This window comes from Mizuhopecten yessoensis, unplaced genomic scaffold (assembly GCF_002113885.1).
Source record: "Mizuhopecten yessoensis strain PY_sf001 unplaced genomic scaffold, ASM211388v2 scaffold10643, whole genome shotgun sequence".
Classification (NCBI taxonomy): domain Eukaryota; kingdom Metazoa; phylum Mollusca; class Bivalvia; order Pectinida; family Pectinidae; genus Mizuhopecten; species Mizuhopecten yessoensis.
The window spans coordinates 322,297-346,878 of NW_018408649.1; the positions used below are offsets into that span (position 1 = coordinate 322,297).

General features: G+C 37.5%; 1 protein-coding gene across 3 annotated transcripts in view; it reads left to right on the top strand.

The window, feature by feature from the left end:
* Positions 1–268: 268 nt before the first annotated feature.
* The window catches only part of LOC110461636 (RING finger protein 17-like), a 91,400-nt gene continuing 67,086 nt past the window's right edge, over positions 269–24,582 (top strand). For all 3 annotated transcript variants that reach the window (XM_021515191.1, XM_021515193.1, XM_021515192.1), the window contains exons 1-19: positions 269–394; positions 6,360–6,490; positions 10,117–10,211; positions 10,518–10,594; positions 10,911–10,999; positions 11,154–11,215; positions 12,411–12,552; positions 13,312–13,392; positions 14,173–14,273; positions 14,928–14,994; positions 16,054–16,102; positions 17,099–17,231; positions 17,625–17,696; positions 17,873–18,006; positions 19,051–19,215; positions 20,995–21,156; positions 21,998–22,145; positions 22,615–22,699; positions 23,469–23,540. In XM_021515191.1, coding sequence (XP_021370866.1) covers positions 343–394; positions 6,360–6,490; positions 10,117–10,211; positions 10,518–10,594; positions 10,911–10,999; positions 11,154–11,215; positions 12,411–12,552; positions 13,312–13,392; positions 14,173–14,273; positions 14,928–14,994; positions 16,054–16,102; positions 17,099–17,231; positions 17,625–17,696; positions 17,873–18,006; positions 19,051–19,215; positions 20,995–21,156; positions 21,998–22,145; positions 22,615–22,699; positions 23,469–23,540 — 1,917 coding nt within the window. In that variant the 5' untranslated portion in view covers positions 269–342. The remainder of the gene's footprint in view (positions 395–6,359; positions 6,491–10,116; positions 10,212–10,517; positions 10,595–10,910; positions 11,000–11,153; positions 11,216–12,410; positions 12,553–13,311; positions 13,393–14,172; positions 14,274–14,927; positions 14,995–16,053; positions 16,103–17,098; positions 17,232–17,624; positions 17,697–17,872; positions 18,007–19,050; positions 19,216–20,994; positions 21,157–21,997; positions 22,146–22,614; positions 22,700–23,468; positions 23,541–24,582) is intronic.

Below are 24,582 nucleotides of genomic sequence, written 5' to 3' on the forward strand. Positions count from 1 at the left end.
AAAGCATACAAAATTAAGTTGCTGCACGGACCACGTTACGTACAGTCTAAACTCGTTTTGAAATGGTTTCATAAAAAGTATTCTTTAAAATCAATAGCTTAATTGTAAATTTTATTTGTCCAAACTCATTTATGACCCACCTACGACACATTTATGTAGACTTAGTTAAAGACAAATAGGCATAAATGTGCAGACGATTTTGATTACTGTGTTGATATGTGTTAAATAAGGAACTCTCCCCTCGCGCCAAACGAGGTCTCGTGTTTTCTCGTCGGTAGATCCACATGTGAGTTTGCGGAGAACGAAAGAAAACATTCGAGAGGACTGATACATTTCTTTGAAATGCAGAAGTGTCCGTCTTGTCCGAAGTGTCAGTCATTTTATTCTACCAAAGGTGATCATGGACGTATTGTGCATTATGTAATGGGAATCGCACATGTGTGTTGTTGTTGCATCAGTAGCCTAGCTAACCAGCATCATAATAATACACATATCCTGTCATCAGACGGTAAAAGATGACTTAATGTTTATTGAAACCATGTGATGACAATGATATGTATGTGCACATTAATGTTGTGACTAGTATCGCTACATGCAGGGCTACGATAGACAGTGTCGGTAGTGGAAACATCCTAGCATTCAAAAGATGATCCATGATTTCCAGCATCTCCAATTAATTCAGGATGAGCAGGTCCAGTACACTCTGCCGATTGAGCTATAGCTGTAAAGACCTATAATAGCTCTTTTGACCTATCTGAAATAGGTCTTTTGACCTATTTTCATGTGATTTTCTTTTTGAAGGAAAACGAAACAAAGTCGCTTTTAAAAAAAGATTTTATCATTAGGTTGATAACAAAAGACATTAAATACATGTATTCCGGTCCTCCTTAAAAGCGTCTTCAAACGACAACAAGCGTCTTCAAGTGACAACAAGCATCGCCAGACAAAATCTTTAAAAATACAGAATAAAGTAAGCGACATCAGAAGATATGTCGTTAATATGACTATAATACACCACTGTACCAAATTTCAGCTCGATATTCGATAAAATGACCGAGTTATGATGAATTGATTTTTTACGATCGCGGCGTGGCTCATGTGTGTATTCGCATTTAAAGTGAAGAAAGCGTCGCCAGATAATATCGTTATAATTACTCGCTAAAGTAAGCCACATCAGAAGATATGTTATTAGTTAGACTTTTATTGATATATATTCCAAATTTCAGCTCGATATTTGAAAAAATGGTAGAGTTATTATTAATTTATTATTACGATCGGCGGTGTGGCATACGTGTGTGATTAGAACTCTACAGATCGTAAAGTGTCTTCAGACAATATCTCTAAAATTAATCGATTGGGCTTAAAAAATAATGATGTAAAAAAATCGGAAATTTTACATTTATGAAAAATGAATATAATCATCTAAATGAATACTTTTTGTATTCAACAATACCATAAACCTTATTGTTTTATGCGACTTTGCTTTGATTTAATGAAAATTGAAATCTGAGAAATTATAGCTCAATACAGCTATTATTTATAGGTGAATATAGCTATAAAGGTCTTTATAGCTATATAGCTCAATCGGCAGTGTACTGGACCTGATGAAGAGAGACCCATGGCATTCTTAAAAGTAAAATGGGAAGCTTCAGTATTCAAGTTAAAGGGGTACACTGGCATTACGTACAGAACTGAACAAATATTGGTTATACGCAGGTGACATGCTATCCCAACACACACAGCAGAAAGATAAAAAATGCAAATGGTACCAAAATAAATAGATTAAAACTATGGCACTAGGGTTTTATATTTGTCTATCAAATGTATTCTCAAGGAATGGTTAAATTCTTTTCTTTAAATTAGAAGTGATCATTTTCCAATTATTAAAACACAAAATTGTTCATTTTTAGCTCACCTGGTCCAAAGGACCAAGGTGAGCTTATGCCATACCGTGGCGTCCGTCCATCGTCCGTCTGTACGTCTAACAATTTCTTTAAACGACTTCCTCTTAACCACTGATTGGAATTTAACTAAATTTGACTGGAATCATCCCTAGGTGGTGGGGATTCAAAAATGTACCAAAAGTTAGTCCCCAAGGGGGCAATTTGGCTTTATTGTTTTAAGCGACTTTCTGGAACTAAGTGATGGATATCAACCATATTTGTCTGGAAGCGTCCCTATGTGGTGGTGATTCAAAATTGTACAAATGGTTGGGCTGAACCCTCCGGGGGCTGAGGGGCGGGCCAAAAGGGGGCACTTTGGCTATATTGCTATAAACGACATCTTCTGTAGAACTATGCACTGGATATCAATCATATTTGATCAAAAGCATTCATGGGAGGCAGGCATTCAAAATTGTACAAATGGTGGGGCTAACCCTCCGGGCTAAGGGGTGGGGCCAATAAAAGTTTATTACTTGGAAATGGTTGAGATCCCCTGAATAACCATATATACAATTGCTGAGTATAACGAGAAGAATGCACATTTGCTTCCAGGATGGCTCTAGGGTCATGCCCCACCCTTGCAGACATAGTCCCTGGGTCATAACTTTAAAACGGTTGAGATCCCCACTCCAAAACTATGTATACAAATGCTGGGCATAAAGAGACGTATGCAGTCATGATATTAGAATAGACCCTGGGGTCTGACTGAACCCCTAGGGACCTAGTTTCTTAGTCACAGCTTGGAAACAGTTGAGATCCCCACCCTATAACCATATATACAATTGCTGAGTATAAAGAGATGAATGCACACATGCTGGGCATAAAGAGACGAATGCAGTCATGATATTAGAATTGGCCCAAGGGTCTGCCCCCACCCTTGCAGACTTAACCCCTGGATCATAACATTAAAACAGTTGAAATCCCCACTCCAAAACTATGTATACAAATGCTGGGCAAAAAGAGACGAGTGCAGTCATGATATTAGAATAGACCCTGGGGTCTGCCCGAACCCCTAGGGACCTAGTTTCTTAGTCACAGCTTGGAAACAGTTGAGATCCCCACCCTATAACCATATATACAATTGCTGAGTATAAAGAGATGAATGCACACATGCTGGGCATAAAGAGACGAATGCAGTCATGATATTAGAATTGGCCCCAGGGTCTGCCCCCACCCTTGCAGACTAAACCCCTGGATCATAACATTAAAACGGTTGAAATCCCCACTCCAAAACTATGTATACAAATGCTGGGCAAAAAGAGACGAATGCAGTCATGATATAAGAATAGACCCTGGGGTCTGACCAAACCCCTAGGGACCTAGTTTCTTAGTCACAGCTTGGAAACAGTTGAGATCCCCACCCTATAACCATATATACAATTGCTGAGTATAAAGAGATGAATGCACACATGCTGGGCATAAAGAAATGAATGCAGTCATGATATTAGAATTGACCCCAGAGTCTGCCCCACCCATGCAGACTTAACCCCTGGATCATAACATTGAAACAGTTGAGATCCCCACCCCAAAACTATAAATACAAATGCTGGGCAAAAGAGACGAATGCAGACATGATATTAGAACTGATCCTGGGGTCTGGCCACAACCCTAGGGACCTAGTTTCTGAGTCACAGCTTAGAAACAGTTGAGATCCCCAACTCATAACCATACATAAAATTGCTGGGCATGAAAATTCTAATACAGATATACTACAAGGATTGGCCTTGGGGTCCGGGCATATTCCCTTGGATCTCATTTGGAGAATATTTTGCCATTATTGCTTAGATATCCAGGTGAGCGATACAGGCCCTCTGGTTTAATAAAAAATGATAAAAGATATATTATTCTAATTTTGTTGCAAACTGCACTTTTCTGAAAATCGTAATTAGTAATTATGGGGGAAAAAATATCCAACTACCCTGTTTAGGAAGCAAATATTGTAAAAAATGTTGTATAAAAATAGTACCCTTTTTGAAAAGAAAAGAAAAAACCCATATAAAGCTTTACTTAATGTGCAGATTCTAAACAAAAAATATAGTATAGTTAAAAAAGAGTTTGATTTAATGACAAAGCCCTGGGCTTTCTTCACTATCTAGGTTTGCACCGGGGCTTTGAAATTGGAGGAGAAAGTTTATATACATCAGCACTTCAAGTCTTGACTAGTTGTTCATTGCAATATACTGTTATGTATATATATAGCTGTATGGGTCAAAGAAGTAATATAGACGGTACACGAATTACTTAAAATATTATATGGGGCAAAGAAGTAATTCCAACAGTGTGGACAAGTTTAACCTAAACTTGTCCACACTGTTGGAATTATTTCTTTGCCCCATATATATAGCAGTATGTAGACTTGGCTTTATAATAGAAATGATGGACAAAAATATGATACATAGAGGTCATTTTGCATTTTGTCAGGGCCCATATCAAGTTTAATAAACAAAGATGACCGACACGTACATATACACACTGCCTGATACAAACTTTTATTCTGCATAAATGCCCAATACAACAACCAATACAACAACCAATGGAAGGGTTGAACTATACAATGTAACACATCAATGAAGGACCACTTCGACAATACAACTGTTGAAATTGGTATAAAGGGGACGCTTGTAAATAAAATGTATACATCACTGCAGCATTGTGGGTAGGTAATACATGTTACAAGTGACAAATGTTACAAATGTGTTGCATAAATGTTGGGCAGGAAGAAATAAATCCAGCTTTCTTCAGATCTTATTAGAAATCAACTAGAATCATTAAAATTCAATTGTAGATAATGTCTTGAGAAAAATGAGCAACACATGATCATTTGGTAGATTTATAGGGAGCCAAGCTGGTGGGCTAAGATAATTTAACCTCCAATGGTTAGCCTGTGGTATTGCATGCAACCCTATGAGATGGACATCTGCTGCAGAGTAATACATTGCAGTACAGTAACTTATCTGTCATTGGATGTAAAGATTTTAATGGGAGAAAAGTTAAGTAAAGTACGGAATTCTTACATTAAAGATGCTGTATTATGCCTGTAATAATGAAAAAAACTTGTGGCAAAATCACAAAACGGTAAAAGGTATTATAATGTCATTATTTGACAAACCGTTATAATGAAATGTCATTGTACTTTAATTAATTGAATTTCTACAGAAAGAAGGATCAAAGGTAAAAATATCAGTGAAAATTGAAAGTCGACTCCTATATAAAGCTAGAATAAAGAGAATTGGCAATTATATTAATAGCATTTAACAATAATGATTCAAAGTTGAGTCTTTTAATTTACATTGCTGTATGTAGGATACAAATCTGTTTAAAAATCATAATAAATCCGCTGATGTTTTGTAAACTAGTGATGATGTTTGTCATGATGTGTGCTGTCTAATGTTTTCGATGTTACATTAAAATGTTGCTGATATTTGTATGTACTTTGTCTGGTGCTTTGTTGTATACAATATGATATTTGTATGTACTTTGTCTGGTGGTTTGTTGTATGCAATGTGATGTTTGTATATGTACTTTGTCTGGTGCTTTGTTATATACAATGTGATATTTGTATATGTACTTTGTCTGGTGCTTTGTTGTATACAATGTGATATTTGTATATGTACTTTGTCTGGTGCTTATTGTTGTATACAATGTGATATATGTATGTACTTTGTCTGGTGCTTTGTTGTATACAATATGATATTTGTATGTACTTTGTCTGGTGGTTTGTTGTATGCAATGTGATGTTTGTATATGTACTTTGTCTGGTGCTTTGTTATATACAATGTGATATTTGTATATGTACTTTGTCTGGTGCTTTGTTGTATACAATGTGATATTTGTATGTACTTTGTCTGGTGCTTTGTTGTATACAATATGATATTTGTATGTACCTTGTCTGGTGCTTTGTTGTATACAATATGATATTTGTATGTACCTTGTCTGGTGCTTTGTTGTATACAATGTGATATTTGTATGTACTTTGTCTGGTGCTTTGTTGTATACAATGTGATATTTGTATGTACTTTGTCTGGTGCTTTGTTGTATACAATGTGATATTTGTATGTACTTTGTCTGGTGCTTTGTTGTATACAATGTGATATTTGTATGTACTTTGTCTGGTGCTTTGTTGTATACAATGTGATATTTGTATGTACTTTGTCTGGTGCTTTGTTGTATACAATGTGATATTTGTATGTACTTTGTCTGGTGCTTTGTTGTATACAATGTGATATTTGTATGTACTTTGTCTGGTGCTTTGTTGTATACAATGTGATATTTGTATGTACTTTGTCTGGTGCTTTGTTGTATACAATGTGATATTTGTATGTACCTTGTCTGGTGCTTTGTTGTATACAATATGATATTTGTATGTACTTTGTCTGGTGCTTTGTTGTATACAATATGATATTTGCTGTTGTACAGTACATGATGGCCGATCATACCAAAAACACCCTCTCCTGTTGGACTGTGGCCACACCTTCTGTGAGGGCTGTCTCCAGGCTTTGGCTAAGGAAGGCAAGACTGCTGTCAGATGTCCCGTTGACTCATGCCAGGTAAGATCTATAGAATGGGGTAAGATGCTCTGCTTTCAAATGTAAAATGTTAAGAGTCGAGCCATATTAGAATGTCCAGTGTGTACTGTCAGAATGTCGTGTAGTCATGCCAGGTAAGATGTAGTACTGTGAGATGTCCAGTTAGTGAGGTAAGGCACTTAGTGTTGTCCTGATGATCGATCATAATTGATATCTAATCGGAAAGGCAACCGATTCTGGACAATCGATTATGAGAAGTCAACATCGATGATTGTTTTCAAAACTGGAAGTGCATGTTCTACTTTCATTTTCTCTAAGAGAGAACGAGAGTTCTATGTCATTTAACTCTGAACTCCGTCTGATTAAAATTATCTGTTACATGGCTCCGCCTGAACATCTGAGTGTGCCGCGGTCAGGGTCACGATCAGGTGACCTTTATATTTATAAATACTCATTAAATTTTGACCAATCAGATACCGTCTTTCAAAAGGGCGCTCAGAGTTGTTACAAATATGGCGGACATTGATGAGAATGATGCGAAAGTTCTGAAGTTATTTGAGATTGATCGTCTGAAACACGAACAGAAAAAGATATTCAAAGCTTTATTAAAGAAGAAAGACTGTATGGCGGTGTTGCCTGCGCAATTATTACCCAATGGGTACGTTTTACTTGGCGTCGTAGAAACGTCAGTTCCTGCCGACATATTTGTTTTAGAAAACTAATCTGTTCGATACCCCTCGCTATTTATCTATCAACCATGATATTCCGATTCGCTGGCAAACTTTCGCCAGCGCGCCTCTGATTGGTTCATCTAAAGGTCACTTGAACGTGACCCTGACCGCGGCACATTCAGATGTTCAGGCGTAGTACGAAGTTAACAAAGCCACTTAACATATGATTTTAATCAGATTGCTCTGAACTATAAATTCTTACCAATCATGCTATTTAAACATAATTAATTGCAAAAAAAAAGTGTAAAGGTTTGCTTCAAAGTTGAAATTTCATTAGTAGTATGAATAAAAGGAAAAGCCATGCCATTGTTAAAATGATAATGTAACGGTAAGCTAACTGATTATATCCGATCATCGATGTTGAAATCTCAACTGATTCCCAACACTAATTAGATACTGTACTTTCAAATGTTGCGTGAGGTCATGAAAGGTAAGATACTGTACATTCAAATGTTGTGTGGAGTCATGAAAGGTAAGATACTGTACATTCAAATGTTGCGTGGAGTCATGAAAGGTAAGATACTGTACATTCAAATGTTGTGTGGAGTCATAAAAGGTAAGATACTGTACATTCAAATGTTGTGTGGAGTCATGAAAGGTAAGATACTGTACATTCAAATGTTGTGTGGAGTCATGAAAGGTAAGATACTGTACATTCAAATGTTGTGTGGAGTCATGAAAGGTAAGATACTGTACATTCAAATGTTGTGTGGAGTCATGAAAGGTAAGATACTGTACATTCAAATGTTGTGTGGAGTCATGAAAGGTAAGATACTGTACATTCAAATGTTGTGTGGAGTCATGAAAGGTAAGATACTGTACATTCAAATGTTGTGTGGAGTCATGAAAGGTAAGATACTGTACATTCAAATGTTGTGTGGAGTCATGAAAGGTAAGATACTGTACATTCAAATGTTGTGTGGAGTCATGAAAGGTAAGATACTGTACATTCAAATGTTGTGTGGAGTCATGAAAGGTAAGATACTGTACATTCAAATGTTGTGTGGAGTCATGAAAGGTAAGATACTGTACATTCAAATGTTGTGTGGAGTCATGAAAGGTAAGATACTGTACATTCAAATGTTGTGTGGAGTCATGAAAGGTAAGATACTGTACATTCAAATGTTGTGTGGAGTCATGAAAGGTAAGATACTGTACATTCAAATGTTGTGTGGAGTCATGAAAGGTAAGATACTGTACATTCAAATGTTGTGTGGAGTCATGAAAGGTAAGATACTGTACATTCAAATGTTGTGTGGAGTCATGAAAGGTAAGATACTGTACATTCAAATGTTGTGTGGAGTCATGAAAGGTAAGATACTGTACATTCAAATGTTGTGTGGAGTCATGAAAGGTAAGATACTGTACATTCAAATGTTGTGTGGAGTCATGAAAGGTAAGATACTGTACATTCAAATGTTGTGTGGAGTCATGAAAGGTAAGATACTGTACATTCAAATGTTGTGTGGAGTCATGAAAGGTAAGATACTGTACATTCAAATGTTGTGTGGAGTCATGAAAGGTAAGATACTGTACATTCAAATGTTGTGTGGAGTCATGAAAGGTAAGATACTGTACATTCAAATGTTGTGTGGAGTCATGAAAGGTAAGATACTGTACATTCAAATGTTGTGTGGAGTCATGAAAGGTAAGATACTGTACATTCAAATGTTGTGTGGAGTCATGAAAGGTAAGATACTGTACATTCAAATGTTGTGTGGAGTCATGAAAGGTAAGATACTGTACATTCAAATGTTGTGTGGAGTCATGAAAGGTAAGATACTGTACATTCAAATGTTGTGTGGAGTCATGAAAGGTAAGATACTGTACATTCAAATGTTGTGTGGAGTCATGAAAGGTAAGATACTGTACATTCAAATGTTGTGTGGAGTCATGAAAGGTAAGATACTGTACATTCAAATGTTGTGTGGAGTCATGAAAGGTAAGATACTGTACATTCAAATGTTGTGTGAGGTCATGAAAGGTAAGATACTGTACATTCAAATGTTGCGTGGGGTCATGAAAGGTAAGATACTGTACATTCAAATGTTGTGTGAGGTCATGAAAGGTAAAATACTGTACATTCAAATGTTGTGTGGAGTCATGAAAGGTAAGATACTATACATTCAAATGTTGCGTGGACTCATGAAATTGAAAGGTAAGATACTGTACTTTCAAATGTTGCGTGGAGTCATGAAAGGTAAGATACTGTACATTCAAACGTTGCGTGGAGTCATGAAATTGAAAGGTAAGATACTGTACATTCAAATGTTGTGTGAGGTCATGAAAGGTAAGATACTGTAAATTCAAATGTTGTGTGAGGTCATGAAAGGTAAGATACTGTACATTCAAATGTTGCGTGGAGTCATGAAATTGAAAGGTAAGATACTGTACATTCAAATGTTGCATGGAGTCATGAAAGGTAAGATACTATACATTCAAATGTTGCGTGGACTCATGAAATTGAAAGGTAAGATACTGTACTTTCAAGTGTTGCGTGGAGTCATGAAAGGTAAGATACTGTACATTCAAAAGTTGCTTGGAGTCATGAAATTGAAAGGTAAGATACTGTACTTTCAAATGTTGCGTTTGAGTCATGAAAGGTAAGATACTGTACATTCAAATGTTGCGTGGAATCATGAAAGGTAAGATACTATACATTCAAATGTTGCGTGGAGTCATGAAAGGTAAAATGATGTACAAAGAACGTCTTTTTGTTCTGTTTAGCAAAATGAGCCTTAAGAGTGTCTTATCTTTGACCTAACCCAGTCACCAGCAACACACACACTTTCAAAACCTTTGTATAAGTTGAAATAAGTCATTATTTTCCATTTATGCTGCTGCTTACCTAATACCTATAAATTTCTGATCTGATATGCTTAACATTTTAATAACTGTAATATTTGTGTGGTTAAGGTGCTTACACCTGTCCAGGGAGATGTGAAGGACCTTTGGCCAGACCTGTATACTGTGGGACTCCTGGTGTACAACCAGCGCACACTATTGGACAGGTAACTGCAGCTATATTGATAAGAGAGGTGACATGTTATTTGTTAGACTTGGACTGTTTTCATATTCATTATGAAAAAAATTAGACTAAAGTCAATGATACTGACTTTTCAATTGAACAACATTGTTTTATTAAAAAAATGATGTATGCCAATATTTTTACATGTGATCAAATAACATTATAAAACATTTCCTCCCAGTACTAAATCATTTTTATATTTTGTTACACAATTGAATATAAATATAGAATAACCTTTGTGAGTAAGATGTTCCTGAAGGCTTTATTCGAGTGTGTTGTTCCCTTACAGAGAGCTTAGTAAGATAACACACTCACAGATGGTGCAAAGTATGAAAAGGAAGGACACAGACAGACATGAAAATCAAGGTCAGTATTAGAAACATCGAATTTCGTTAATCAGTAGACTTGTAAGAGGCAGGTGGTTAATACTCTGAATTAAATAATGTTAATATATTTCTTTGACAGTTGATGGTGACTGGTGTTATTTGAAATAAGGGTAACTTTTCTGATGAGTTTCAGTGGACTTGAGTGTAGTGTATGACATCATCTCCTAGTTCATGTAGCATATTTTTTTCTGAGATGAAAATTATTGATTTTCCAATATATTTTGTGACCTGCTTTGACTTTTCAGTCATAAATTGTGATCCAAATTATTCAGAGAAATCTTGTGCTCTGTTTTCAGATAAATACTGCAGAGAGTGTATGCGGAAACAAGCTACTTGTCGCTGTGAGAAATGTGACTTCATCATGTGTATGCAGTGTTTTGATAAGGTAACATAGAATTGCAAGTCATCAGTTAAGTAGAAAGATGTGTCTGATTTGAAGGAGACGGAAGAGAAATTTGTGTTATCAGCATTATAGTTTGACAGTTATTAAATAGGAATATGCAGCAGCTAAGAAAACCCTTGTGTGTTTGCTTTTGTAGATACATTCAAAGTCCAAAATGTTAAAGCAGCACCAGCCTGTGCCACTGTCTGCTGACCACAGGTAAGGCTTCCTTTATCACAGGTAAAAACTTAGGCCTGTGCCACTGTCTGCTGGCCACAGGTAAGGCTTCCTTTATCACAGGTAAAAACTGAGGCCTGTGCCACTGTCTGCTGACCACAGGTAAGGCTTCCTTTATCACAGGGAAAAAATGAGGCCTGTTTCACTGTCTGCTGACCGCAGGTACAAACCGAGGCCTGTTCCACTGTCTGCTTACCACAGGTAAAAACTGAGGCCTGTTCCACTGTCTGCTGACCACAGGTAAGGCATCCTGTGTCACAGGTAAAAACTGAGGCCTGTTCCATTGTCTGCTGCATGACCACAGGTAAGGCTTCCGGTATCACAGGTAAAAACTGAGGCCTGTTCCACTGTCTGCTGACCACAGGTAAGGCACCCTGTAATCACAGGTAAAAACTAAGGCCTGTTCTACTGTCTGGGTGCTGACTATCCGGGCTATTTTATACCTGTCGCTGACCACAGGTAGGTCTTCTTCTAACAAAGGAAACAAGGAAGCTTGTTCCAGCAAATAAGACCTTACAACTTTACCTAAGATAAAACCTTATGCTTGATATATATTTAAAACTTGATTCCTATATCGGCTATTTCAGCTCACCTTTCCCAAAGAAAAGTGTGGGTCCATCTTTGGTTTCCATAAGATAGCTTGCATAAATATCTTTTACTTTTCATGAAACTTTGTAAGCATTCCAACATTAAAAGGCTTACACTGATTTTCAATATGTTGAATATGTTTGAAATTTGCATTTGATTGATTTAGCATACTGTTCTCTAAGTGGTCAACATCAACGCTTTTCTATCCACAAGATAAAGTGCTTAAATACCACTTAAGTTTGATTAAATTGGTTAACATGCGAAATACAGAAAGTCTAAGACCTTATTTGAATTTCAGCAAAATTTGTGCATAAGAATTTAGTTTACTTCACTTAGACCAGATTCTTATGAAACTTAGTCAATTTATACATTATACCAAGACAAAAGCTAAGTTCGACTCAATGCCATCGCTGCATGGCATTGAGCTGGCTTATACTTTTCTGCCCCTGTGGTACTCTTGTTTCAATATCAATCACTTCCAGCTTTTGTTATAACAAATTTTCAGTAAAAGTGGAATATATCGAAGTCTTGTAAAATTTCAGAATTTGTACTGTTTGTGGGAGAGCTGAATTTGAGTTGTTGTTTATAGTAATGTAGAGGGGCCTATGTGTAAACAGCATGAGGACCGACCCATAGAGTACTACTGCGAGGATGATTGTATGCCCATCTGTTCTCGGTGTGTCATCATAGGCGACCACAAGAAACATTCCATCACATCCATGGAGGAAAAGGTCAGTACATACAGATCGTCTGACGCTTTACAATAGCAAAAAGGTCAGTCCTATACATACAGATCGTCTGACGCTTTACAATAGCATTGTAATGTAAGGATTCTTGTCTGACCTTGGTAAATGTAACGTATGGGTTCTTAGACATCTGTCAGTGTAATGTGAGGGTTCTCATTTGTCATCCTCCAGCACACATAATATCATTGTAAGTGGCATTGTAAGAAATAATGGAATTTGTGTTGAGGGAAGCTAGCTTACAAGACTTCAGTGATTCTGTCATTATGTCTGACTGATCACCAAACTAAACACCAGGAGATGCTTAAAAACCTATTGTGTCACAACATTATATTTTCCCAATTGAACACACTGTATAACATGAAATGTTCGTTGTGTATAAACATTCATGGTTTCTGTGCTATTGAACCACGAAATTAAATACAACAGATTTGAATGTTAGACGTGTGTAATGTATGCTAATATAGGATATCCACAAAAGCTTGTACCACGAAACGATCTAAATGGCTTCAAACCATGAAGGAAAGTACCCATGAACATTTCGTGTTATACAGTAGTAAGCATTTCCCAAAATATACTGAAAATATAATCTTAACTCTGTATATGTCGGCAAAAAACAATCAATATCTATGATATTTCCAAGTAATTTCATTCATATTTCGTGGCTGAAATCAGACAATGTGCTAAAAAGTAGCTTTTGCAACACTAGGATAATATTCTGTATAAAAATTTTTGAAACTATTTCAGAACAAAGCAATATTTGCTGACATGGAGCCAGCTCTTCATACAGGAACCAAAGTGTTGAGGAAACTTCGTAAGGCAGAAAATGTAAGTTGAAGTAGATCTGAATTACTGGAGGATGATATATGGCTCTCAGCATCATATCAGAAATATTTAACTTTGGCTTCTTGTGGATCAGATAAAATATTATACAAATCAAGTCTATTTTTGACAGAAAGTCCATTGACTATTTTGAATGGAAAATATACCTAAAATATTGGACAGTACTAATTTACAATAATTATTAAAGCAGTGGTTGGGTTTAATGTTTTAAGTTTTATTAGAAATGTTTAAATAACTTGGAATATAGCTGGTATATAATTTTAACAAAGAAAACAGTTGCAATTAAAATTTCACAGAGAAGTGAATCTTCAAAATTTCCAACTGAATGAAATATCGGAACATAAACTGATTTCTCTTTCTTCAGTATTTGAAACACACATTGTTTCTTCCACATGGAAACATTTAGGGCTCCTTTGTTTTCCTGAATGATATCACCCAAATTGACCATCTAGTCCTGGCTAGTGTGCTTATAGGACTCACAGCTACAGGGAGATGTCCTGTTTTCTTGGAAACTAACTGTTCCTTCATTCCCATGTTGTGAAATCAGGTTGGGTGAAATTCATCATTATTCATAACTCCTGAGCTTATTCTGCACTTTCATTGGGTTTCTGTCACCACATTAATGGACACAAAGACCTTATGATTTGTGCATTGTGCTATTTTCATGATTGCTGTTTTATATTTGTTGTGTATGCCTTGTTTTGAAGAAAGAAACAAGCTGCTTACAGTAATTACTATTGCTGGAAGTATATGTGTGTTTTACAGGCGATTGGGACACTGGTGCCAGACATGAAGATGGAGACCACGACTGTCATAGAGGAAATACACAGTCACTTCCAGGTCCTGCATGGCATGCTTCAGGCTAGGCAAGTCACACTGAAAACATATTTAGTTTGACTAGAACACGCTTTTAACACGCTGTTGTGAAGATTGATACAGTCACTGTAGCACCATGACTTGCATACAACATAATGTGTGTTGCTTCTGAAACTAAATGCTACACCTCAAGTGGTGTGACAGTAAACATAGTACAAGTCTACTGAAGTACTGTACACCAACACAGTACAAGTCTACTGAAGTACTGTACACCAACACAGTACAAGTCTACTGAAGTACTGTACACCAACACAGTACAAGTCTACTGAAGTACTGTACACCAACACAGTACAAGTCTACTGAAGTACTCTACACCAATACAGTACAAGTCTACTGAAGTACTGTACACCAACACAGTACAAGTCCACTGAAGTACTGTACACCAACACAGTACAAGTCTACTGAAGTACTGTAAACCAACACAATACAAGTCTACTGAAGTACTGTACACCAACACAGTACGCACCTACATTAATACAGTATAACTTGACATACATACTAGCCACTTAAACATAGAACTTCTCCACATATGGATATAATGTATTCATGTGAACAAGTTCCATGTGATTCATGTGTATATTGAACAAAGTTTATGCTTGACTCCGGTTGTGTATACTGCTGACATCAATTCTGTTTGATTACAGAGAAAAACAGTTAATAGATGATGTGTTCAAAGTATACAGGACAGGCATAGAGCCTCTGTCAACATTGGTGAGTATAAGCAGGGACTTATCCATCTGATCTAAAGGAAAGTTCATACAAGCTCGCGCATGTTTAAATGTCAGTGTGCTGCACCCGAGGTCAATATCATTGTTGAAAAACAATCTTTGTTATCTTTGTACTTGTTCTAGATGAATCATTTTGTTTTTGCGTATGGATCTTCATGAAACTTCAAATACGGCATTGTAATATATTTACATTTGGTGTGGCAAAGCCCTTCTATATTACTACTAAAGTACTGCCAATAGCAGCTTCATCTTATGAGACAATAACTGAAGTTGGTCTTTGCTCCTCCGAGCGACTTAACAGTGTCACTACCGAACTTATCGGTATCTTCTGCTTTGATCCCTAACACCAGCTGCCTGTCTCAAGTGTCTGTGAGATCAACAAACAATTTTACGCCTGGATTTTTCACCAATTCAACCTTCTCCGGTTGCACGATCAACATCAACAACATGCCGGACCGCAAATATAACTCTGACCTGATTACTGCGGGCTTCCGTTGAGTGCGTGCGCCGGATATAGGTCGCAATAAAATCGGAAAATGTTTTACGACACTTGATTAGTTACTTACAAAATGTCATTTGTTACTATTTATGAATCGAGAATATGATATATATATAAAACAAAATCAAATGAATTATTAACGAAAGTTGCGGAGTCTTTTCAATTTTGTATGGGAAATAGCGCATGACGTCAGCTGTTATCTTTGTGCTGTTCTAGATACTGACCTGACCCGACGGTAATACGCGGGAAATTTGAAATTTGGAAAAGACATATTTTTTTTTGCGAATTCTCATTATGGAAATATAAATATAAGCAATAAACTGCATAGATGTGGCAGACCAACTGGTATAACTTCCACATGTGTCACAGACAAACTTATCATGGTGCGCTAGCACGCACCATTCAGTTTGTCTGTGACACATGTGGCAGTTATACCAGTTGGTCTGCCACATCTATGCAGTTTATTGCTTAAATAACCTTATTGATGAGCCACATGAGGAAATATGATTGGAATACAATGATACGTCTTTTAATTGATTACAGAAGGACCAGATGTATGAAGATATTAGAAAGCTAGAAATTTCTATAAAAGGTAAGTTGGTTTGTTCAGTGACCCTTAAAACCCCTTTAAATCCGAGTTGGGGGCTATTTGCAGATATTGTCTTTAGGAAAATATTCTTCTTTTTTAGCTCGTCTGTTCGAAGAATAGAGGGGCTATAGCAGTACCCACGGCATCGGCATCGCTGTCCCACTTGGTTGAAGGTTTTGGGCAAGCTGTGTTTTGGTGTTTAACTCAACTTTTAATTAATATTACATTGTAATATGGTTACAGCAATTGCCTGGAGGTTCCTTAGCAACAAATTGGACCATATTTGCTCATTATTGGTCCGAAACACAAGTCTTTTGGAATTGGTTAAAGTTTTTGGGCAAGTTCTACAGGTTAAAGTTTAAGGGCAAGTTCTAGTTCTTTTGAAACTACTGGGCAGATTTCAACCAAATTTGGCAGGAAGCATCCTTAGGGGAAGGGGATTCAAGATTGTACATATGAATTCTCTGACCCCCCAGGGGACAGATGGGCATTGCCAAAAGGGGCAAATTTGACAGTGTGCCCTGAAACGATATCTCCTCCTAGACTATATGGCAGATTTCAACCAAATTTAATAGGGAGCATCTTTAGGGGAAGGGGATTCAAGATTGTACAAATAAAGTTCCTGACCCCCCAGGGGACAGATGGGTGGGGCGGGGCCAAAGGGGGTAAATTTGACGGTATGCCTTTAAACGACATCAAATATAAAAAAAAAAAAAAGGAAATTCTAGTTCTAATTTCCTGATCTATTTTCTAAGATGGGACATCCTGTAATGACCCAATTACTATTGGCACTTTTTACAAAAAATATTTTAATAGACGAGCTATGCTGTTCTCCTACAGCTCTTGTTTATATGTATGCAAGATGCAAGGAGATCATAGCTATAAAAAGCTATATATTTTGAATCTGCAACCACCGCTCGTTGATGGTTTGGTGCCCTAGGCTTTCTGATGTGATATCTCGGTTCTTAATTCCTTGACCGTCCTGTTTATGATTTGCAGCGGCCCAGAGGATATTGAATAACAATAATGAAGTGATTCTTAATGCCAACGACATCCTGTCTCAGCTACAAGCAGCCAAGGACTTGCCCTGTATTGTACATAAAAAGAAAGAAAAACCCGCTACCAAGATCAGGTAACATTCTGTCATTTACCGTACACAACAATGATAAACCCGCTACCAAGATCAGGTAACATTCTGTCATTTACCGTACACAACATTGATAAACCCGCGACCAAGATCGGGTAACATTCTGTAATATATGCTATAAACAGCAAATTATTGGATCTTGCATGTTAGAACTCTATGCAGTATTGTGAAGAAGAAGGAGGGAGATAGGTTCTTGTAACAAGATTTATACAGAAAATGAAGACTAAAGATCATGTTAAGATGTTCTTGTTCAAATATTGTTAATATGAATAGTGAGTATTTTAATATTGTCTGCGTGGGGGGGGAGTGTTTTCAGTTCTAGTGAGTGGGTGTGCAATAAAATTGTGAAATTTTGTCAATTCTAGATTTCTGTTTCAGGTTTGAACAAGGATTGTCTCTTCCTACAGCGATTGTCAGTTACGGTGGTATAGATGGCTCAGTGCCCATCATGTAAGTTATCACATCTGTCTTTCTAAAGAAAAATAAATCAGTGCTATTAACAGATAATTATACAATGTACTTTAATTGTAGAAAACACACAGACCTCCCGGTGTAATTTCAATATGTATAATGTTTTGTGATTTCTGAGATTTTATGAAGATTTCTGATGTTTACCATTTGTACAGGGCTGAGTGGCACACAATTTCTGAGATGCCGGAGGAGTTGATGATGGATGACTGTGATACGTCTGAGTCCATCACTCCAGCCGAGTCTGTTGGGTCCATGTCTGATACAGCCACTTCGGACATGATTGCTGATGGTATGGCATTCTCACAGGGAACATGTCTTACCGGGGATTAAGATAAGGAATATTATGGCTCCTCATCAGAGATGAGGTTGTCTATAGTAATCACAGTGCTTTCCCATCTGTCTGCCTGTTCTTGCATTCGTTTCCAGAGATATCTCGAAAAATTCTACATGATGGCAGTATTGTATGTAGAAATGCAAAAGAGGTTTAAAGAATTATTAAGGTCCAGGTCAAATATTCCATTTTGGTGGAAGATAGTATCTGCTGAATATCCTATACTAATAACTCCATGTTACAATGAGCATCCCTAATTCCAAGATGCCTACCAGTTCTTGGCCACTTTTGTTTGTCGTGATTTAAACGGTTTAGCTGGTTGGACCAGAGTTGTTCGATTATGAAATAAGGTTGGACCTTATATAGTGATCTGATGATGCTTTCAGATGAGCCTTACAAGGCCTGCATAATCATTTGCAGGTCAGTCAGGTTTATACTTGAAAGTGTTACATTTAAATACTGACAAACCAGTTCCTCATAAACGAACAGACCCCGGTCAGAAAGAATAACAGGGGTAATATGCTGTCGAAGCTACATGGTGTGACCCTTTCTGAATCATCATTGTTCTTTTAAATTTAAATGGTATTTACTCCTATAATGAAATGCCATATTTCACTGGATCCTTAAATCCAAAATGGCTACCATCTATTGCTTCTGATTGACTGAGACATATTTAGCTACAAATATCAGGCTATAAATGTTGTTCTGCTTTTATTTTATTTTGTTGCATTACATACTTGTGTTATGCCTTGTAACCAATATTCTAAAATCCACAATCTGTTTTGCATCTACTTGGCTGTAATGGTTATTTATACACACTGGCCCTGTTCTAGTTATCAGAATAATATGAAAGAAAGAAATGCCTTTTAAATGAAAATTATAATCATATTTGTGTTTTTGATTAATGAATACCTTGAGATTTGAATTGTGCGACATACTGGAGATATTCTCAAGGAAATGAGAACTGATGGCTGAATGTTGTTCTTTTACTGTTGTTGATAGATGAAAGTGATCTAAAACAGTCTTGGAGTTACCAGGTCTCTTTAGAGGAAGAATTATCCACTGAAGACAACAGAACAAAACCAAAGGTAGCTGGGACCTCCAGCAAGAAATCTAAGAAGACAAAAGCTATGTCTGTACCAATACCACCTAAGGGAAGAATCAAGGGTAAGTGTCTAAGGGAGCATCCACCTAAGGGAAGGATCAAGGGTTAGTGGCTAAGGGAGCATCCACCTAAGGGAAGGATCAAGGGTAAGTGTCTAAGGGAGCGTGTCTAAGGGAGCGTCCACTTAGGGGAAGGATCAAGGGTAAGTGTCTAAGGGAGCGTCCACCTAAGGGAAGGATCAAGGGTAAGTGTCTAAGGGAGCGTCCACCTAGAGGAAGGATCAAGGGTTAGTGGCTAAGGGAGCGTCCACCTAGAGGAAGGATCAAGGGTAAGTGAAGGGAAGGATCAAGGGTAAGTGTCGAAGGGAACGTCCACCTAAGGGAAGGATCAAGGGTTAGTGGCTAATGGAGTGTCCACCTAAGGGAAGGATCAAGGGTAAGTGTCTAAGGGAGCGTCCACCTAGGGGAAGGATCAAGGGTAAGTGTTCAAGGGAGCGTCCACCTAAGGATCATATATATAGCAACCTTAACTGTAGGTAGCCAGGACTATGTATAGCTACCAAAACTAGGTGGCCAGGACTATGCATAGCTACCAAAACTGTTGTTGGCCCGGACTTTGTATATAGCAACTGAAACTGTAGATGGCCAGGACCATGCATGTTGTAACCTAAAGTAAAGGTAGGCAGAACCATGTATAAATCAACTTAAACTAGAGGTAGACAGGACCATGCATGTTGTAACCTAAACTAGCGGTAGACAGGACCATGTATATAGCAACCTAAACTAGAGGTAGACAGGACCATGCATGTTGTAACCTAAACTAGAGGTAGCCAGGACCATGTATATATCAACCCGAACTAGAGGTAGCCAGGACCATGTATATAGCAACCTAAACTAAGGTAGCCAGGACCATGTATATAGCATCCCGAACTAGAGGTAGCCAGGACCATGTATATAGCAAACCGAACTAGAGGTAGCCAGGACCATGTATATAGTAACCTAAACTAGAGGTAGCCAGGACCATGCATGTTGTAACCTAAACTGGAGGTAGACAGGACCATGCATGTTGTAACCTAAACTAGCGGTAGACAGGACCATGCATGTTGTAACCTAAACTAGAGGTAGCCAGGACAATGTATATAGCAACCTGAACTAGAGGTAGCCAGGACCATGTATATAGCAACCCGAATTAGAGGTAGCCAGGACCATGTATATAGCAACCTGAACTAAGGTAGCCAGGACCATGTATATAGCAACCCGAACTAGAGGTAGCCAGGACCATGTATATAGCAACCTCAACTAGATGTAGCCAGGACAATGTATATAGCAACCTGAACTAGAGGTAGCCAGGACCATGTAGATAGCAAACCGAACTAGAGGTAGCCAGGACCATGTATATACCAACCCGAACTAGAGGTAGCCAGGACCATGAAGGGAGCAACCTCAACTAGATGTAGCCAGGACAATGTATATAGCACCCTGAACTAGAGGTAGCCAGGACCATGTATATATCAACCCGAACTAGAGGTAGCCAGGACCATGAAGGGAGCAACCTCAACTAGATGTAGCCAGGACAATGTATATAGCAACCTGAACTAGAGGAAGCCAGGACCATGTATATAGCAACTTAAACTAGAGGGAGCCAGGACCATGTATATAGCAACCCGAACTAGAGGTAGCCAGGACCATGTATATAGCAACCCAAACTAAGGTAGCCAGGACCATGTGAACAGCAATCTTTTACTTTAGGTGATCGCGGCTGTGTATATGTGAATGACAATCTAATGCTGTAGGTGGCCAGGACCATGTGTAAATGACCCAAATGACAATCTAATGTTGTAGGTGGCCAGGACCGTGTTTATGTGACCCACATCAAGAACCCAGGCAAGTTCTTTGTACAAAGGTCTGGTGATGCTGCAGCTCTTCGTAAGCTAGCACGACAGATCAACATGGCATGTAAAAAGCCCTCCGCAGAGCGAGAAATTCCAACGGATGTGATGAAAGGTAAACTATTGTATTTACAAACCTTAATGTCAGATCACTTATAGCTCACTTGACACTTGGGTCACATTCGTGTACCCCGGTTGAAACAGTTCAGATGGCATTAAATTGAAATGTGGTACAGTGTCGCTCTGACCAGCCAACATCAAATTTTCTTTCAGAAGTTGACTCCTCTGGAAGGATCGATCAGTTTTAAAGCCATATCTGCCGTAAAGCATTCTTGAGATTCCTAAGAATGGTTTGTTTTCATTGAAATTTGGTTTACTTATACATACTGGCAAGTGTCAGGTCAAGTTTGATTTCAAATTTGATGTATGCAGATTTAAGCATAATTTATAAGTCTACCCAGTCCCTCTTCTGATTTATCTATTTAAAAAAAATTAGAAACGTGAGCAGTTGAGAATGTTCTTTCTCTTGTCAACCATAAATCTGTAACTTGCTGAAGGGAATGGCCACCACGTTTGTCTAAGTGAATGATTTTGAATGACAAAATGAACCAAAAGGACAAAGGTCATGATATTATGAATTAAAACAGGATCACGGTCAGGTTTTCTAACTGAAAACTTAATACTTTAATTTTTAATGAAACATACATTTTGTATCATGAATGATTAGGTAAGGAATACAAGTCACATGGGCCTCTTGTTTGCATTTATTAGCATTTCTTTCTTGGTAAATCATATTGTTTTGTTCATAAATGATCATGGAGTCTGCAGATATTGTGTAGTTCACATATAGAAATGGACAAGAGATGAAAAGTAGCAAATGTTTGTCTTTATTTGCTCATGACATTCATGAAAGGTAAACTTTTTGTTATATTGACATTTGTTTATTTTTGCTGCAGGAGATCTGTTGCTAGGGAAATACACATGTGACAATGAATGGTACAGGGTCAAGGTCAAACAGGTGTTGCCTGGTGATAACAAAAACAAGATGAAGCTTGAAATCATCTACCTGGACTATGGAAATGTTGAAGTGATCTCAATTGACAGGTCAGCCCTTATTAACAGTTTAAATGGCTCCATTACTATATAGGATTAGGGATACTTTCTTGATCAAATTCGCTTTTACAAACCAGAATGTTGATACAAACATCCAAAGGTAAGGTTCCAAAGGTTTCATGTGATCATTCACAAATAACTCGCCGACACCTAGGTGCTACACAAAAGAACTCAGAAATACTTACTTTCGTGCAGGCATAAATAATTTTCCATTGTGTGTTTAAATTACCAGGTGGCGAAAGACATTTCGTAACTGAACCATTGTAGCCTCATATAAAAAAACATTGTGGAATGTTGAAATTCTTCTTCAGAAGATAGCAATTTTAGTAACAGTTATTGTATGGAAGCATTTAACATCAATCTATTGACGTTGAGGTAAAGTTACCTATCTGCTGGGGATTTCTACGGTTTTTGGATCGAGGGTGAGAGTTAAGGGTCATGGTTTGATTTTTATTTACAGAACAAGAAAAATGCAGCAAAGGTTTATGGAGCAGCCACCGTTCCTGATGGAATGCTGTCTGTCTGACATTGTTCCTGTGGATAAGGTCTGTATTACCTGATGGAATGTTGTCTGTCTGACATTGTTCATGTGGATAAGGTTGTATTACCTGATGGAATGTTGTCTGTCTGACATTGTTCATGTGGATAAGGTTGTATTACCTGATGGAATGTTGTCTGTCTGACATTGTTCCTGTGGATAAGGTCTGTATTACCTGATGGAATGTTGTCTGTCTGACATTGTTCCTGTGGATAAGGTCTGTATTATTCCATCAGGCAATACCCAGGTATTGCCAGGGTGTTACGCCATAACTATATTCTGCACAGACATTCAAGTCTTTTTTTAGCTCACCTGGCCAGAAGGGCCAAGTGAGCTTATGCCGTGGTGCAGGGTCCGTCGTCTGTCTGTCCGGCGTCAATGTTTTACTTTAAACAATTTCCTCTTAATAACCAAAAGGCCTTGGGTGATGATATTTGGCCAGTAGCATGCTGGGATGAAGGGCTACCAAGATTGTTCAAATGAATAACCTCACTCAATATTCAAGGTCACAGGGGTTAAATGATTTAAAGCCTGTAGCCTTATTTTAGATCACTTTTTAGGTTACAAGTGTGAGATTATTGGCAGGTGAGCGATGCAGGCCCATTGGGCCTCTTATTTGTAATAATTACAGGATTGTGACTTTTATAATGATCATCATACATACAATGATTAATTTTTGATATGCCACATAACCAAAGTAAATATACAAAATAGTCTGATATCACACAGTAACACATGTAATAAGTATTTGTAAGTTGTAAGTTTTCTGTTTTCAGGTTGAATCCTGGTCACTTGAAGCTGTACAGACCTTTGCAAAGATGACTGCTGAAAAACCATTAATAATGATTGTAAGTGGAATCATTTTAACCTGTGTAGAATATCCTGATATTTCAAATCCTGACTTATTTTTATCTTTTTATACACCTGTCAAATTTGACGGAAGTATTATGGTATGGGGTTGTCCGTCGGTCCGTCCGGCGTAAACTTTTGTTTGTCCGGCAATCTCCTCCTATTTAGACCGATCACTTTGAGACTTGGTATACATTATAATCATGATATGAAGTTGTGTCTCCCTTAAAAGAATTTTGATTCGACAATTTTTCCGAAACTTATTGCCCTTTGTTTATTTCGGTATTAGATGTTTTGTCTGGAGATCTCCTCCTACATGTTTTGACGGATTTCTTTGAAACTTAGTAGGCTAAATAATCATGATATGTTGTTGTGTTTCCTTGAAAGGAATTTTGATTCAACAATTTGTGCAAAAGTTATTGCCCTTTGTTTATTTCAGTATTTGATTTTTGTCCGGCAATCTCCTCATACATTTTTCAACCGACCTCTTTGAAACTTGGTATACATTATAATCATGATATGAAATTGTGTCTCCCTTAAAAGATTTTTAATTCAACGATTTTTGCAAAAGCAAGTGCCCTTTGTTCATTTCAGTATTATTTTTTTGGCCAGAGTTTTTCTCCTACATTTTTAAGGTCACCTGAGACAAAGTCTCAAAATCGCCTTTTGTCCGTCGTCGTCTGTCGTCTGTCTTCCGGTAGCAGTATACAGTAGAGGGTTGTGGCCATGGGTGATATTTTTGTTAAATGGCTAACCCCTGTATAATGATATGTAAAAAAATTATAAAAATAAAACTGTACTAAAATTGGTATAAGCATGATGAAGTGGGATATGTGAGCTTCACATTTGTAAAAAAGAAAGAAGATTTCTTTGGTTTCGAGTATAAAATTTTGGCCATAATCCGAAAGGGTGCGTACACATGAAAAGCTAGCTTTACAGGAGGTAAAATTTTGACAACAGCACACGACGCAAAATTGCAAAAAATCAAGTTTTACAATTTTACTGGGACCCAGATAATTCTGCAACCAGGTAGGTAATCTT